This window comes from Eulemur rufifrons, chromosome 7 (assembly GCF_041146395.1).
Source record: "Eulemur rufifrons isolate Redbay chromosome 7, OSU_ERuf_1, whole genome shotgun sequence".
Lineage (NCBI taxonomy): Eukaryota > Metazoa > Chordata > Mammalia > Primates > Lemuridae > Eulemur > Eulemur rufifrons.
The window spans coordinates 47,262,075-47,281,608 of NC_090989.1; the positions used below are offsets into that span (position 1 = coordinate 47,262,075).

The following is a 19,534-nucleotide window of genomic DNA, read 5'->3' on the forward strand; positions in this document are numbered from 1 at the left end:
TATAATCGGATAGTTAGCAATGACTACAGTACACCTAGCTCTTCATAACACACAGCCATAGACCAAACACCTTTCATCAAATATTAGCAATTTATCCAATTTGGGTACCTTGAGGAAACAAAGAGTTTTGCTTGACAGCCTAACAGAATACAAATCTGTAAAGTGATAATTAAATTCATAATCCTTAAGCTATCTTTTGGAGTACAACTATATAAATTAGCACTACCCCTGGGTATTCCAGGGCTGGCCAGCACTTCAAAAACTTCTGAATTTTCACATGGAATTGAAGTATATACTTCATCTCTCATACTATCTTAATCTGAAAGGAAGGATTAAAAGTTGTCACTTCACAGAGTGTATCCAATTTTTTTCTTAAGTATGTAAACAGTATCAGTAAGTAAAATAAAATAGAATTTGCTTGACTTTACCTACTAATATTATGAACTCATACTTCAAAATATCGTAAATATACTAAACCAAAGCAGAAACAAATTTTGAAATGTATTAACAGTAAGATGTAGCAGAAAGTATACTGGCCTGAGATGTAATGCCATTTTCTGATTGTGTCTCTGCATGATTATTCTCTCTGATTCTTAATTTTCTTATAAATTGTAAGTTCTTTCCCTATTTAAGTAGCAAGGTAGCTGTGAAATTCAAATAATTTAATAAATGAGGGAGAAACTTTGAAAACCTAATAAGAGCTATTAGTATATAACTCCATGTCAACAGCAAATTTTTAAAGAAATGAAGATTTAATTGAAAGATAACATAATTATATCTGCTAATAAAGCAATAAAGAGGGCCGGGCGCGGTGGCTCACGCCTGTAATCCTAGCACTCTGGGAGGCCGAGGCGGGTGGATTGCTCAAGGTCAGGAGTTCGAGACCAGCCTGAGCGAGACCCCGTCTCTACTAAAAATAGAAAGACATTATATGGACAACTAAAAATCTATATAGAAAAAATTAGCCGGGCATAGTGGCGCATGCCTGTAGTCCCAGCTACTTGGGAGGCTGAGGCAGTAGGATCGCTTAAGCCCAGGAGTCTGAGGTTGCTGTGAGCTAAGCTGACGCCACGGCACTCACTCTAGCCTGGGCAACAAAGTGAGACTCTGTCTCAACAAAAAAAAAAAAAAATAAATAAATAAAGCAATAAAGAAACAATTACACTGCTAATTTAGTTTTCATTTAGCTATAATGGCTAATGCCTTTCTAAAATTATGCTACTATGTGACATTTTAAGAGGAGCCTCATAAAAATGCTTGTCCCAGATGATATAATTTAAAACATACCTTCTAAATTAGCATATTAAAGGCATGTAAAAAAAATTTAATTTTTGATAACCTTCCTAAAGACATTCACAGATTTTCTAAATTTACTTTTATTAAGCTAAATTTTACATGACTAAATTATCACTCAACTAGAAGACTACTGGCCTATAAACATCTTAAGGTGATAGGAATACTGTAGTGTACAAAAAGTTTTACCATTACAATATCTGTAATACACAATTTTTTAAACTTCAAACACACGTAAATTTAAGAAAAAGATGAATAAGTACATTTAGGGAAATTCCAAGTACCAAGGAGCTAACTCTTCTTAATGGAATACTGGTACACTGTCTTCATATTTCTCTAATGCCAACTGATGAAGCTCTGGTGCCAACTGATGAAAGCAGAAGATAGTTTATCTTCTCAAAAGTCTTGCATGTGTGTCCTACCAGGTTCTTTCTTGCCTATTGAACAAGGCTTATTATGTCTGGAAATTTTCTCCCACAGAAATAGATGTGAACTGCAGATGGAGATAAGACCTATACTAAAATGGAGTTTACATATTTTTAAAGCTTAAATGTGTATTCGACATACTGTTAGGATATTTCTAAAACTCTTGACACTTTTCTGTATTATTTAACAAGATTGATTTGGATGACACATTTTCCAATTTTCTTCTCAATCTTATCAAAAAACAAAAGGCCAAACTGCCTTCAAATAAAAAGCAAAATAATTAGTTCATTACCTTTAGATCCTAGAATACAAATAAAATGCCTAACAAAATATCATTTCTGGAATTGAATGAGTAATTTTAATTTACTCAATAGTTAAACTTTAAGAAAAAATTTTAAAGCAAAAAAAAAAAAAAATTCTCTCTTTTATCTTTCTGAAATCATTAAGTCCTAACTAGGTAAAAATGAAAATAAGACAAAAGGCCTCACTGTCGAAGTTAAGCAAAGACTGAAGTAAGTATAAGTCTCCGATTGCAGATAACAAGCCTCAGATAGAAAACATCTATCCAAAGCTATACCCAAAAGAGTTCTCCAATTTCCTAATTTGATGCTTGTAATGTCTCTTTCCCCGCTTGTCACCAAAATTACAGAGCACATAATTTGTTCTGATGGAGGAAAATATATTTCAGACAAAGAGTCTGGAGACGTAACTCTGGGGAGAAGCAATATCTTATCCAGCAAACATTTATTGAGCATTTAGTATATACCCAGTACTATAGGAGGAAAAAAGGAAAAACAGAAAATAAAATATAGTCCCTAACCTCACGAAGTTTACTGTCAGGGAGGCAGAAAAACGACAAATCACAATATAGTGTGCTGAGTGCTGTGATATATAAACAGGCTGTTTAGCAAGACAAAGAAAGAGATAAATGTGGACTTGAGGTGGAATCCAAAGATGACATATTGAGCTCAGTATTCGAGACCAAAAGAAATCAGTAAGAAGAAAAAAAATACAGGATTGTTTCCAAGACAAGAGAACAAACAAGATGTATAAAACAGCATTATACATTACACGGGTACAGTATACATATACATTATACAGTGAGCTACCAATAGTTCCCTAAGTCTGAAGCACACTGTGAATATGAAGGAGCAGACAGACACAAGGCTAGAGATACAAAAGGTTAGATCATAAGGGCCTTGTGTACCACACTAAGGAATTTAACCTGAAGGTTATGTGGAGCTACAGAAAAATGTTAAATTAGTGAGTGACAAGTAAGATCTGTCTTTTAGAATGAATACTTCAACAACAATATAAGGAATAAACCAAGAAGAAAAAGATTATGCACAGGAAACCTAATAAAGTTACTGTCCTAGTAATGAAGGCACAAACTTACTAGAGCTTGAACTGAAGCACTGCCAATAAAGATGGAAAAGAAACCATTTTAAGACATATTTAGGGATAAAAATAACTATACATGGTAAATGAGTAAATATAAAGGATAAGGAAGAAACAGAAGTCAAGGACAATTTCCAAGTTCTTATTTATATATGGGGGAGTCATTCACTCATATAGGGAGGGGATACAAAAATAGGCATGGTTTGAGAAAAGATGATATTCTCGCTTTGGAACAAGTTAAGTTTAGGGCATCTGGAACTTAGGAAAGAGGTCTGGACTAGCTGGTGGTCCATCCTAATCACTGAAGAGGAAAAACAGACAAAAAACCAAAGCAAAACTCAAATTAGAATCTTACTGGGACTCTTTATTTCATGTTATATTTAAATTTCATGAACACATAATCTAGCTGCTAACAATTCCGGACAGGAAAAACCAGTCTTCTGAGAGAACAGAACACCACATTGTTCTAACTGGAAAAAGGACAGTCATGGGATGAGGAGACTGATGAGACTCCTGTCATTCAGAGAAGTGTTAAAGCTTCCTTCCATAATAGTCAAAGATATTACAAGTGTCATTCTGTTAACTAGTCCCGTTATTTAGATCTGTCAGCACAGTAAGGGATTAGTTCACCTGTACTAAGAAGGAAAACTGCTATTAACAGAATCCTGAAGTATGAGAGCAAGATGCTTCATAAATTACTGATACTAATTTGTCTGACTCCAAGATTTACATTGTTTTAGAAAGTTAAATTTACACTATAAGGTATGATCTAGTAAGGAATGTCTTATTAAAATAAGCTTTTTATGATTTAATCTTTTTAAAAGAAGTATCCTTTTTCAAAATTAATGTATTAGTATACTATGTTCAGATATTTTGATAAGAGTTCTACTTTTAGTTTAAAAATAACTGTGTTGAAAGTTAGTAGTTTTTATCTGAGTCTTGGCTTAAAGCACTTATATCTGCCATTCAGATTACAGACCATATAACCAAAGTTCTATCTAGCTAATGGTAGGTTATTCTAATTGAAAACAAAGTACCTTCTTCCAAAAATATACATTTAAGGGCTAAAACTGTAAGTAGAAATGTAGAAAAGATATTGTTACAGATCATAAATTCCTAGAGCTAATTTCTAGTTTTCAGTCCCAAACTCCATATATGATTCTTCCAAAAAACACAAAAAATTGGTCTTGTTAGTTTTCAAAATTAAACTGAGTATTTACTACTATATATTTACTAATACTAAAAACCTGTAGGCAATATTTTAACATCATCTCCTTTTTTTAAAAAATGTCCTTAAAATACAAGAAAGCTCACAAAGTCAAATATGGTGAGGATCTAGATTAGATGACATATAAAAGGATGTTAAAGATGCAGAAAATATAAAATAAATAAATAAATAATGAAATTCCTTAAAAAATAAAAAGATGCAGAAAATATACACAAAAAATATGCATGTATACTCACATAATATATGTGTATATATGTATCTTTATTTTATCATTAAAAAAATCCCTACAAAGATGTATACATGAACCAAATTATTAAAAGTAAATAAGTTAAACATACTAATAATACTTGTTTTCAAATATAATTCCATGTCAATCTGCTTAATGAAGTGTAGAACCATTATCTAAATTTGTAAATTAAGACTGGTAGCTTTAAAATTTCCTTTAGAGTGGGGTACAACACCTGTATATGCAGATCTTCTTCAAGATCATTTCCAACAATCTTATCTTTAAGAGTATTGGATTTATATTATTTCAAATGTGGTAAGTTGAACAAAATCAATACTGAACAACATACCTTTCAGATAAATTAAGGCTTTGGTGAAGAGGTTCTAATTTTTGACATGTCTCTAGGCTGTCAACAGATGTCGAAGGCAATGAGTCTGATTGCACCTTGTTGGCATCACATAAATTAGCATCATTTCTAGGTAGGGTCTTTCTGAATTTTCGTCCTAAATCCGTCCATAAGACATTCGTCAACATAACTTTGGGTTGCCTGTTACACACATAAATAATTAATACATAGGGTACCAAACATTGTATAATATGTGAATTTATAACAAACTGTAACAAATGAATTATCTCCAGGAATTCTAAATTTCAGCTCTTCAAACAATTGGAGTAATAAATATCATAAGTAAAAAAAAAAAAAATGCCTAACCATTTTCAAATTTTTTACATTACTCTTTATTTACATTAAAAAGTAAAGTCTATTTAGCTTAAGTTGGGATTTTCTTCAGAATTCTGTCAAGTATACTACAACTGTCATCACACACAGGTACAGCTGATGGATTCCTGACAACCCATCCATGCTCATTCACAATGTTAGTGGAAGGACAATATGCACTTGCAGATCTCATCACAAATGCAACTACTTTCTACACTAAAAACCGTGTTTTTGTTTTAGCATTTGTCAATTCAGAAAACATTATTAAAACTAAGGATTCAACAGCACATAATTATAATCTTAAGCCTCTACAGTCCTGAGATACATATTTAATTTTACCTTATTTCTAAAGTAGGTCAATTTAAAACATTTACTGCACTTATACCAATTTCAAAAGACATAAATGCAAGCAGTCTCAGCTTTTTGCCTTATCACGTTTTGCCCATCTGCTCATTCAATACATCTTTGTGCTAACAATATTTGAAGAACTATGTTCAGTTCTGGAATCATGGAATATAGTTTCTGCAGTGGTATGAACAGGCTACCAAGTAGACCTAAATGTCAAATGAGGAATGGCTGAAAGAGTTGCGAAATGTTCAGAAGTGTTTCACTACCTGGGTAAGCTGTTTTAGGCACTTTTTGTTTAACAAACACAAAAATATTAAGAAACAGAAAGCAAATGCTCATGTATCTTCAAGATAAAATAAGAGATCTCAAAAAAAAAATCACTTGTTTGTTTCCTGCAGCCACTTGAGGCTATATCACCAGACCATCTAGAAGGAGGAGAGTAAAAGTCCTCAGGGAACTTCCATAGAATGCACTGAAACTCTAAATATGTTGAATATTAAAAAAAAAAAAAGTTTAAGCTATTGGTTTTAAAATTATTATTAAACAATAAAGAGATGAGTGACATTTCTATGAATCAATAATAATTCATTCAACAAACACTTACTGAACATCTTCTAGCAAAACAACTGCGCTAGTAAGATCTAGAGATTCAGCAACAAACAAGGTAAGAGTTCTTGCCTTCATGGAACTCGCACTCCAGAGAAGAATAAACCAATTCATTATTTAGTTGCAATTCTAGTAAGTGATATGAAGGAGAAATACAGATGTCACACTTCTTCTGAACAAGATCAGGGAAGGTTTTACTAGAATATGACCTTTGAGCTTAAGTCTCAAAGAAGGATAGGCACCATCCAAAGAAAACAAGAGAAAAATAAAGAAAGGTCCAGAAAAGGAACAAAATGCAAATGCTCTGATCTGAGTAAAGCTTGTTCAAGGAAATTAAAGGACTTACCTGGCTTAAGCTTAGAGTGAAGAGGAAATATGTGTAAGAATGGGCAGTTAGGCAGGACATATGTACTAATATATTGAGGGCTTGAGACTTTATGCCAACAATAATAGAAATACATTAGTTTTAACAAGGGAACAGTGAGATCAAAGCTGCATTTTTAAAAGATGATTCTGATCTTTATGAAGAAAAAAGTGGAACCACTAATGATAAAGGGAAGTAAAAAATGAATTTAGAGAGGTAATGATGACTTTACCAGTGGTAGTTTAGTATAATGGTGGGAGCAGAAACCAGAATACAACAAATGAGTGAATGGAAAAGTTAGAAAAAGGAATACAGCAAACGTAGGTAGTTGAGAATTATGGCTGTGAAAATGAGAGATAAGACAAGAGCTGAAAATAGATGTGAGATGAAGGAAAGGGTTTTTAGTTATTGGTTGGTTAAAGACAGGAAACATTTATGTTAGTTTAAGCACTTGTGGAAAGAGGCAAAAAAAGTGAGAAAGGTAGAAAATACAGAAGGCAAGATAATTAACACAGTAAGGTACCTAAGAAATAGCATAGTAAAAGCTAATATTTATTGAACATGTACAATATACCAGGCACTATGCTAAGCATTTTACAATGTTTTACTTCATTTAATCCTCATAACTACTCTACGAAGTATTAATCCTAATATAATTATTCTTCTTCTGCAGTTGAGGAGACCAAGGTAAAATGATTAATATCTAAGGCCACAGTAAAACAAGTCAGTAGTGAAAGTGGGATCCTGAACCATACACTCTCAATTCTATTGCCAGCACTCTTAACTGCTCCACTATACTACTTTATGAGAGCAGAAGGGGCACCACTTTCCTTCTTCCAAGAAGAAGGAACCAAGATCACATCTTAAAAGTGATAGGAAAGGTAAGGGAAAATGGGTTTGAAAAGATAAAAGCTTTCAAATAATCATTGTGGAGAGGAAGAACACAAGCTTACTAGAGAGACACAGTAAGATTATCTTACAGTAAGAAATTCCAGTGAGATTAACAATCATAAATTTATAATGCCACAAATATCCTGTTTTGTAATATTTTTTTCCAGCAGTGCTAGACCTAGGTATCAGCATGATGCAAACAGATAATTGAGTTCAGAGATGATTATTAGTTACAAAGTGGAAAAGGTACCTTTAGAATGGCAAGATCTAGCAGGCACCACCTTAACCAAGTGATCAAACACAGGACAGTGGAACAACCAGAAATTATGTATCCCCAGATATGTGCAATAAGAAGTACATGATATCAGGTAGGAAGTATTCTTGCCAAAAATGTAACATGAAACTAATCATAAGGGCAAACCCAGGAAATCATAAAAATATAGAATGTGGGACATTCTACAGGACAAGTGGCCTAGACTCTTCAAATGTCAGTGTCATGGTTAAATGCGAAAGGGCGGAGCAGGGGGAGCTATTTTGGATTAAGAGACTAATGGGGCATAATACCCAAATATAATGCATGAACCTCAATTTAATCCTCAATTTTTTTAATTTTAGATTTTTTTTTAAAAGACATTTTGGGAACATTTAGGGAATTTTGATTGTGGACTTTATAGTAGGTGCAGACATGAAATTATTGTTAACTTTTTAAATAATGTATAGTTATTATTACATAAAAGAATACCATTGTTCTTCAGAAATGCAGGCTGAAGTATTTAGAGGTGAAATGCCATCATGTCTGTAACTTACTTTCAAATGGTTCCCCCCAAAATGAGTATGTACATGTGTATTTATACATGTATATATGTGATACCCACCTACATACATGTACTAACATATAAAGACTCTGAGAGATGACAAATGTGACAAAATGTTAAAAGACTATTAGACTATTCTTTATAGAGTTTTACAACTGTACAACTTAAAATTCTGAATGACCAAATAAAAATACATATAAAATTTTAAAAATATATAAAATATAATTTTAGTCTAATGGGAAAACTATATAACTTAATTACTAAATTATCTGGGAAATCATCATCCCAATGGTAATTTTAATAATTTTAAATATGAAAATATTCAACTGTGGAAAAGGCTATTTTTCTATTCACTCAGACCAAATTAGAATTTTTGTTGGGCCCGGGTGCGGTGACTCACGCCTGTAATCCTAGCACTCTGGAAGGCAGAGGCGGGCAGATTGTTTGAGCTCAGGAGTTCGAGACCAGCCTGAGCAAGAGTGAGACCCCGTCTCTACTGAAAAAAATAGAAAGAAATTAGCTGGACAACTAAAAAAAATATATAGAAAAATTAGTCGGGAATGGTGGTGCATGGCTGTAGTCCCAGTTACTCAGGAGGCTGAGGCAGTAGGATTGCTTGAGCCCAGGAGTTTAAGGTTGCTGTGAGCTAGGCTGACGCCACAGCATTCTAGCCTGGGCAACAGAGTGAGACTCTGTCTCAAAAAAAAAAAAAAAAAAGAATTTTTGTTGGAAAATAACAAGCCATTGGTAATTTTATTGATTATTCTAGTAGTGAGGCTCTAAATGAGAAGGACAATTTGGCTTCTCTGGGAAAATACTTATTTCATGGTTGGCTTTATTATAATTTTGCTAACTAAAAATATCCTAGAGCAGAAGTCAGCAATCTCTTTTCCCCAAATTAGTAATGTAAAAAAAATTTAATTTCTGCAACATTTAAGTACAAATTAGATTTCTTTGGTTAATAGAATAGAAGCAAGAGTAACAACATTCAAACCAGGCAAAATAAAACCTAAACTCAGTATTTAGGGATACATACATACTTACATAACAAAACTTTCTAAAAAATATTTAGGGATACATACTTAGATGGCAACACCATCCAACAAAAATATGAAAGTAGATACCTTTCTTGCAAGTTAGGGGAGTGGTTACCTTTAAAGGGTTATTATTTGCAAAGGTTGTGACTGCAAAGGCACATGAGAATTTCTGGAGTAGTTTTCTATTTTGTGGTTAAATGAGTATATTTGCCTTAAAAAAATATTAAATTTAATGAGTAATTCATTGAACTGTTTACCTTTTATTCATTTTGGTAGGCACACTATATTTCACAGTAAAAATAAAAAGTAAAGGACAGCTAAAAAAAGAACTCCACCTAACCGAATAATCTATGTACCATTTCTGCTACCTGCCTAGGCTTTGTAGAACCATCCAATTATCTATTTATAAAATATCCCGGCCGGGCGCGGTGGCTCACGCCTGTAATCCTAGCACTCTGGGAGGCCGAGGTGGGCGGATCGTTTGAGCTCAGGAGTTCGAGACCAGCCTGAGCAAGAGCGAGACCCCATCTCTACTAAAAATAGAAAGAAATTATATGGACAGCTAAAAATATATATATAGAAAAATTTAGCCGGGCATGGTGGTGCATGCCTGTAGTCCCAGCTACTCGGGAGGCTGAGACAGGAGGATCGCTTGAGCTCAGGAGTTTGAGGTTGCTGTGAGCTAGGCTAACGCCACGGCACTCACTCTAGCCTGGGCAACAGAGTGAGACTCTGTCTCAAAAAAAAAAAAAAAAAAAAAAAAAAAAATATCCCTTTGTAAGCTCTAAATCATTATATTAATACTCATTTAATTGCACCTATGAAGGGAAATAATCAATGATCCATATACTCAGATTCTAAAGAAAATAACATCCCTAAAAAATAAGAAATATACTACACCTCTTCTTTAGTCCTGTTTTGTAAATGTAAAAAGCTATAATTGTAGAAAAACTAACCATAACCAAAGAGAAAAAAAAATCATTTTTGTCTACGAGTTTAAAAAACACACATACTTTTCAAGAAAAATTCAAATTTTGTTAAATTTCCAACTAAAGTGATTTATTCAATGAATACATAAGTATGACTTAATCATATAACTTGGCTAAATACATTCAGAAATCAGAAAAAATAATCCTTCTTCAGAACTGGAGTCTCACTTTTTGATTCTGGGAACTAAACTAACAGTTGGGATGAAGCCATTGTTTTCATTTGTTTTTTCATAATTTCATTTAGAATATTTCTTGTCCTTCAAAAAAATGGGCAAAATGGACACTTCACCCACAAAGACATAAAAATGGCCAACATGCACACAAAAAGATGCTCAATACCATTAATCTTATTTTTCTGGTCTTAAAAAAAATGTCTTGTTTATTTTAAAAAACGGAAGAGGGAGCAAAAGATCTCAACAGACACTGTAGAGAAAATAAAAAGTCCAATAAAGCACATGAAAAGATGCTCAACATCATCAAATCATCAAGGAAATGCAATTAAAACCACAAAGAGATACAACTACACCTCCATTGGAAAGGATAATGATAAAAACACAGACCATGTAAGTATTGGCAGGGGTGTGAAGGAATTGAAACTCTCCCACATTGCAAGTGGGAATGCAATATGGCACAATCACTTTGGAAAACAGCTTGGCAGTTTCTTACAAAGTTAAAAACACACTTACCATATGACTCAGAAATCCAACTCCTAGGTATTTACCCAAAAGATACGAAAACGACAATGTCCAGACAGGCACTTGTTCATATATTCACAGCAGCTTTATTTATAAGAGCTCAAAATTGGAAACAACCCAAATATCCATCAACAGGTAAATGGGTAAAAATATAGCATTTTCATACAATGGAATACTACTCAGCAATAAAAAGGAATGAATTAATGATAAATCCAACAACATGGATAAATCTTGAAACTGCTATGCTCAGTGAAAGATGTCAGACACAAAAGAAGATATATACTGGATGAGTCCATATATTTGCCACTCTAGACTGGAGGTAGGTAGGTTGGGGGAAAACCAGAAAGGAAAGCATGAAAAGTCTTCTAGATATTGGTTATATTCCAAAGATTGTGGTGGTGGTGGTGGTGGTAGTGGTACCATGAGCGTATAAATTTGTCAAAACTCATCAAAATGGAGAGAGCTGGAACCCATTCTATTAAGTGAAGTATCCCAAGAATGGAAAAACAAGCACCACATGTACTCACCAGCAAACTGGTTTCCCTGAGTGCACATTTAGGAATAACACCAATTGGGTATTGGACAGAGGTCGGGGCTGGGTGGAAGGGATGGGTGTATACCTACTTATTGAGTGCAATGCGCACTGCCTGGGGAATGGACACGCTTGAAGTTCTGACTGGGGGGGATGGGGGGGAGGGGAGGGGTGCACACCTACATGATGAGTGTGATGTGCACTGTCTGGGGAATGGACACAACTGAAGCTCAGACTTGGGGGGATGGGGAGGCATGGGCAATATATATAACCTGATCTTTTGTACCCCCATAATGAGCTGAAACACAAACAAAAAAAAATGTACACTTAAAATGCAAGCATTTTATGAATGTAAATTATGCATCAATAAAGGTGATTAAAAAGCCATTAAAAACATGCAAAAATATTCATACTGCCTTAAGAAAATGAGCCTAGCTTATTAGTTTCCCTTTCCAATGCCAATTTACAAAGAATTAAATGAATAACATTTTTATTAGCTTAATTTATATAAGAACACTTTACAGAAATTTGGATTGAAAAATCCACTAGGATTAAAATAATTTCAAGGGCTCTAAGGAATAATAATGACTCGAGTCTGCCTTGGATTCCACCTTTCTAGTATATGAATTTCTTACTCGGCAACTGCCAAATGCTAAGGCAAGCAGTTTTCGAGGGAAAAGTAGCTCAGCTTATTTTCTGAAATTAAAATTCTGGTACTTAATACATAAGATTATACTGCTTTATACTTTGAGGTACTAAATAAAGCACTAGTTAAATGCATACTTTTAATGCATAATATACATAGTTAGAATAAATTATTAATACATGGGTCTGCCCTATTCTACTTTCATACTTAATTTCTGCTATTCTCCAAATTTCTTTATTGCTTGATATATCTTCTTTTTGCTCTGACACTGCTCTTAGTACCCATTTCTGTCATATTTCACTAGCATCCAGGCCCAGCTTCATGGACACAAAACCTGCACAGAACGTAGCGTCCTGAGCTGACAAAGACTCTCCCCTTCACCAAACCAGAGGTGGGTTCCTATGAATCCTCTTCTGACTAGCCTCAACCTTGGGCTCTCTCTTTGGCCCATTTAGTTCAGTTTTAGCAAGAATTCTACTGAGTCAGATTATCAAAAATCCCCCACCCTTGATATCTGATCAAATTCTTGCACCCCCATCCCCAATAGCTGATCACCCTAGCCTGCCTACAGCAAGAATACTGTTGAGTCTGTCTAGCAAGAATCCCCCTACCCTTGATGTTTCCTCTTAGTAATTTGCCATCCACTGAGCCCCAATCCTGCTCCTTTGCTATAAATTCCCACTTGTCCTTGGTTCTGAGTTGAGCCCCGTCTCTAACCCCTACTGCAAAATGCTATCACAGTAGTCCCTTGAATAAAGTTTCCCTTACTGTCCTTAACAAATGTCATTAATAATTTTTCTTTAACAGAGTTCAGGCCTTACATTTGGTTTAATGTTATGCTGTCACTATCTTGAAACTCTTAATAATTTTATCTTTGAACTTGTGTTTTGTAATCGAAGTTCATGGGACAATGGAACATACACATAAGCAGAGAAGATATTCATAGTATGTACATCCACAGTTCCTTGACCCCATTCACATATAGCAGTTAAGACGCCCATAACCACAAAATTCTGGTGGACCTACCATACCTGGAAGTTCAGTGAGACTCAAAGCAAGAACAAGGCAAGTGGAAGCACTGAGAGGCCATATTTTCCAGTACTTGGTTCAAATGCAAAAAAGAAGGTAACTGCACATCCTAAGAAATACAAATGACCAAGGCACTCTATCATATCCCTTCTGACTTGTGTTACTGCGCAAGATCAGATGACCACTTACACTGAAAATGATGACACAGTAGGAAAGGAAAAGATAGGGTTAATTTAATTCCTTTCCTTTCAGTCCTTGTCACACATATAAGCCACTGGTAGAAAGTACTGGTAGGACGTGGATACATTAGGAAGTGAAATAAAAGTACCTGAGTTAGTTTTGTACAGCATTTCCACTGTCTTGGAAAGAATGACATACATATATATGAACAGTTATGTGTTATATAATGACATTTTGGTCAACTGATAAGACTACATATACAATGTTGGTCCCATAAGATTATAATGGAGATGAAAAATTCCTATCACCTAGTGATGATCTGTGTTACAACTGTCTCCAGTAATTCAGTACAGTACTATGTGTCACAAGTTAGCAGTCTAGGAGCAATAGAGTGTAATATATAGCTTAGGTATATAGTAGGCTACACTGCTATAAACTAAAAATAAAATCTTAAGCCCCCCAAATGACTGAATGGACCCCCTCTTGGTCAGGGGGACCCCAGAGAAGGCTTAAAAACTGAATTTCTGGCCATGACAGAATGGAAGATTAGACACACCTCATTATACCCCTTCCCTTTTGCAGTTTATACTCAACAACTGACGGGCTTTAATGTTAAAATAGAGATCATAAGACTGACAGAATGGATTGTTTCTGGCAATAAGATACCAAATCATAAACAAGACCTAAGGCCTTGCCAGCGGAAAGTGATATTAATACATTGGTGCAAAGGCAATTTATGTGACCAAAGTGTTTGTACCCCCATAATATTCTGAAAAAAAAATTTTTTTTAAAAGTGATACATCCCTACACTTAAAGAATAAACTATGTTCTGACTGCCTGGGGAAGGTCTTATGATTCATAGCTTATATCCTGTCTCTCCCTTCATAAAGAACCTTCTTGTGAGTCCCTCAAATCTTATCATGTGTTCCTCAAATTGTTGATGTAATGATTAATACATAACCTAATGACATTGAAAAGGATACTGATTTGTTTTTAAATCATAAAGTTTTGTCAATTTGTTTCTGAATCATTAAGTTTTACTGATTCTCTGTACATAAACCATTTTAGCCTGTATGTTTTCATCTGTAACCAACGATCATAACCTCTGTGTTGTACCCTCCAATGAAAAAAGACAACCCTGATATGAAAGGAGTCACCCTTCCTTCTAAACTTTCTTATAAAAGCATTCCAACTTTAACAGACTTTGGAACATGTACAACTTTGTTGGTATGTCTTCCTTGGTTGACTCTCAAATTTGGCTTTCAATAAAACTTTATCAAATTATTTTGAAACTGCTCTTCATAAAATTAAAAAAGGACCACAAGGTGGGAACTGTGGAAGGGTCTGAACTCTTCAAAGGTATAGGCATAGTTAAAATAATAATAACCACCACCAGCTATTGTTCCCTAGCTTGCCTCCCTATAATTGCTTACTGCTTAGGAATCACATATTCTTGAGTAGCATAAGATTTGTGACTTCCCCAATAGCTTCTATAGATAAGATCTCTATTGTAAAACCTAAGACTGGTCTTTGAGTTATCTTCCAGACTCTGCATTCACAGGGACCAAATGACCTAGGCAGACCAGTAGCCATATGTGGGAACTGACTCAATAGGTCTTGCAACCCTCTCTACCCAGAACTATCTCAGCACAAGAAGACAATGTCTGCTTCCCAACCCTATGAATTTGTCCCGAGCCAATCAGCACACCCAATTCCCTAGTCCTCTGTCTTCCAAACTACTTTTAAAAACCTTAGCCCCCAAATTCTCAGAGATGAATTTGAGAAATTTCTCCCACCTCCTTGCTCAGCCTCCTGTGGTATTAAACTCTTTCTCCACTGCAACTCCTGCTGTCTGAGTGTAATGGCTTCCTTTTTTTTTTTTATTTCAGCTCATTATGGGGGTACAAAAGTTCAGGTTATATATATTGCCCATGCCTCCCCATCCCCCCAAGTCTGAGCTTCAAGTGTGTCCATTCCCTAGACAGTGCACATCGCACTCATCATGTAGGTATACACCCATCCCCTCCCCCCACCCCATCCCCCCTAGTCAGAACTTCAAGCGTGTCCATTCCCCAGGCAGTGCACATCGCACTCATCAAGTAGGTATACACCCATCCCTTCCCCCCAGCCCCCACCTCTGTCCAATACCCAATTGGTGTTATTCCCAAATGTGTACTCAGGGAAACCAGTTTGCTGGTGAGTACATGTGGTGCTTATTTTTCCATTCTTGGGATACTTCACTTAATAGAATGGGTCCCAACTCTCTCCAGGAGAACCAGAGAGATGAATGGCTTCCTTTTGAGCAGTGCACAATACAACCCAGTTGGGTAGTAACCATTTCTGCCTCAACAGCCTTAATTTCGCTTGACACCATCTAGGTTTGTGTATGTACACTCTGTCATGTTCCCACAATGATGAAATCGCCTAACAGTGCATTCTTCAGAACATATCCCTGTTGCTAAGCAACGTGTGACTGTGTAAACTACAAAATACAAATACAAAATACAAATTGTGTAATTTCAGTAATTGTGCATACTGGTTCCATGCTCTCAAACTTGCCTGTAAAAGTGGCACTACACAATATAGAGATGAACATCAAAACTTATTCTATTAATTTTAAATTTTAATTTTTTATTTAGAACAACATATAAGTAATATATTCTATTAATTTTATTCTATTATAAATATAGTCTATTAATTTTAAATTTTAATTTTTCTTTACTTAGAATAACATATAAGTAATATACACCATGACAAGTCAAGAAACAAACAGTGGAAGAAAAAAGTTTTATAGTTCAGTACCTTTATTTACTTATCGAGATACAGGGGACTTAAAATAGTATCTTTAATAGCACTTTTTTCCTGCTTTTTGAACAAGAGGCCCTGCATTCTCATTTTGCCATGGATACCACAATCATAGCCAGTCCTGTTTGTATAATGATGCTGACAAAAGAAAATGACCCAGAAAATGACCCAAAATGTTCCAGACCCCATAACTTCTTCAGATGACACCAAACTCAAGATACCCTTAGACATATTCCAAAAATAATAAATTGAATCTGCTTTGCTGCTAGATCTTCTGTAATATTAATAAACTCATAGTGTTAGAGAATACAGCAAACAGGAAACCAGTATTCCAAGTTAAATCACACACTCAAGTCAAGACAAATAAAACTTCATTGAGAAGAAAAATAACTGATATAACTAAGAACAATCTGTTTAAACAATTTGCTTAAGCAGTAATGTTTCATTCAGTGGTTCTCAAACCTCTGCAAACATCAGAATAACCTGGACGGTGATTCTGATCACTTATTAAAAATACAGATTGCTGGGTTCTCATTCCCTGAGTTTTGAATTCAGTAGCTCTAGGGTGGGGCTCAGGAATTTGCTTTTTTGTTTGTTTGTTTGTTTTGAGACAGGGTCTCATTCTGTCCCAGGGGCTAGAGTGCAATGGTGTGATCATAGCTCACTGCAGACTCCAACTCCTGGGCTCAAGTGATCCTTGAGGATCCGTGAGCCTCAGGCTCACGAGTAGCTGGGGTTACAGTCACGTGCCACCACACCCGGCTAATTCTTTTTGTAGAGACGAGGTCTCACTCTTACTCAGGCTGGTCTCGAACTCCTGGCCTCAAGCGATCCTCCTGCCTTGGCCTCCCAGAATGCTAGGATTACAGGCATAAGCCACTGTACCCAGCAGGCCCAGAATCTGCATTTCTAATGAGTTACTAGGTGATTCTAATACTGACGGTTTTGGCACACTTTGAGAGTAACTAGGCCAGGCGTGGTGGCTCACACATGTAATCCTAGCACTCTGGGAGGCCGAGGCAGGTGGATCGTTTGAGCTCAGGAGTTCGAGACCAGCCTGAGCAAGAGTGAGACCCCCATCTCTACTAAAAATAGAAAGAAATTATCTGGACAACTAAAAATATACATAGAAAAAAATAGCTGGGCATGGTGGCGCATGCCTGTAGTCCCAGCTACTCGGGAGGCTGAGGCAGTAGGATCGCTTAAGCCCAAGAGTTTGAGGTTGCTGTGAGCTAGGCTGACTCCACGGCACTCGCTCTAGCCTGGGCAACAGGGCAAGACTCTGTCTCAAAAAAAAAAAAAAAAAAGAAAAGAAAAGAGAGTAACAGGTATAGTTTAAGAAAAACCAATTCCAGGAACAATAATTCCAACATGAATCTTTAAATCTTGACTGAGTCTCTAGGCATAAGAATGAATAATTTCTTTCCTTCACAGTTTACTGTGACCACATGTGTACCTCTGGCGAGGTATTTTGTGCATCACTTAACTGAATTCAATAAGCATGTATTAAGCATCTGCTATTCAAAAAGACACTATGTCCTCAAAAAGCTTACAATTAAGCAGAAGAGACAAACACACAAACCCTAGCTTTAATTTTTACAAAAGGAATTAAATGCTTTCTCCCCTAGTAAATATATACTTACCCCTAATGGTGACAATGTTGAACTTTACTGGAGCCCTGTGATCCTGGAAAACAGTGATGGTTAAAGAAACCATCCTTTCCCATAGGATAAGGAAGATCCATGGATGACCTCTTGTTTACATGACAAACCCAGACACAGACCCTCCAAATTTCTATTCTTTGCCTCATAATTAGATGAATTGCTTGTCTCCACTGATTTTTTGAAACAAAAATACTTGTTGATCAAACTTTGGTTTCTTCCCCAGAGTGGTGAACTTGTGACCTACTCTCAGCCTGAGCCAGCATACAAGCCCTTCTTTATGGCCTCTCCTGGAAAAGGCCCAGGCTAAAACATTATCTATACCATGCGGATCTCACCACTTTCTCACCCTACTTCTCAAAACCTGGTTACTTCTAGCCTGTTTACTCTTTCTATAAAAGAAAGCCCTTTTCTGCCCAACTTTTGAGACACTCATAGATTTTATAGTCAGAATGATACTCCCTTTCCTCCTCTTATAACTGTTCCTTTATTTTTTCAATTGTAGGTCACTTTTGTTTGAAGGGAAGTTCTCTGATCTTTCACATGGTACCTTAGCAACATCTATGTAGGCAAAGACTTCATTTACATATCTTTGTACAAAAACTGTATACCTTCTCTAAATATCACAGGAAAAAAATACCATTCAAATTTGGCTTTCACTCTCTTATAATCCAGGCACTGTTTTAATTATACCAATAGCTATTACTTTCTAATTTTCCCCCAAAAAAGTGCTACATATATTACATGTTATATAATTTAAATAAATGAAGGTAGTGAGTAATCCCAGATATATCCCTAAGGAAATAATGCTCAAATTTTAGTTAGTGTAAAACACCTTCGATAAATTCAATAAACAGAGTTTTCTGATAAGAATGTTCTATGATTTCCTTCAAATGTATACCAGATTCTTTTTGTAGGAATCATGTTCAAGCAACAGATTTTTAAGTAACTGAAAAAATAATGCCGGTATTTGACCTCTCACCAGAATGCCCTAAAATCCTCCTTTGGCCTTCACTGTCACCTTTCTTGTTCCTGTTGTCACCAGATATCCCCATTCCATGTCCTCCTCTATTCCCATATTCTTCAATTCTTTTGACTCTGCTAATTCTGTTAAATTGGCCCAAAATATAATTTATTTGAGCAGCACCAACTGCCTTTCAGGACTAGAAATGTAAACTCGATAAATGTCAAATTATAACAGCATGGTTAAGCACAATATGGAACACCTCTTTTAGTGCAATTATATGAAGCCAATAAAAACATTCATGAGACAAAAAGTATGAGAAAGCACTACACAGAATGATCCAAAGACTATGTGAAAACTGCATAGAAAAATATTGGAGGAAGAGTTAATTGATTATATTTGAGAAGTAGAATTGCAAGTGATGTCCTCTAGTTTCGTAACTTTTTATTTTTATTAAAGTACCACCTGTACTAGTTTAAAAGGTCTAACAGTATTATAAAAATATTAATAAAAAAATTTTTTTAAATAATTCACTGCCTCATTCTTTACCACCTGCAATGAAACCATTTTTTAAATTTTCAAATGTTTTTTTCCTAGTAATCACTGTCACTGACTACTTAAGGCAAAATCCACTGATAAAATATAAATATTTTGTACTCTTACTTTATTCTAAGATACTCTTT

General features: G+C 35.3%; 1 protein-coding gene across 3 annotated transcripts in view; it reads right to left on the reverse strand.

Annotated features, from left to right (window-relative positions):
* The window catches only part of SENP7 (SUMO specific peptidase 7), a 130,005-nt gene that overhangs the window by 66,292 nt on the left and 44,179 nt on the right, over positions 1-19,534 (reverse strand). For 2 of the 3 annotated variants that reach the window (XM_069472550.1, XM_069472552.1), the window contains one exon: positions 4,921-5,118. The exons of the other annotated variant lie outside the window; for it this stretch is intronic. In XM_069472550.1, the coding sequence (XP_069328651.1) occupies positions 4,921-5,118 (198 nt within the window). The remainder of the gene's footprint in view (positions 1-4,920; positions 5,119-19,534) is intronic. 3 annotated transcript variants of the gene reach the window in all.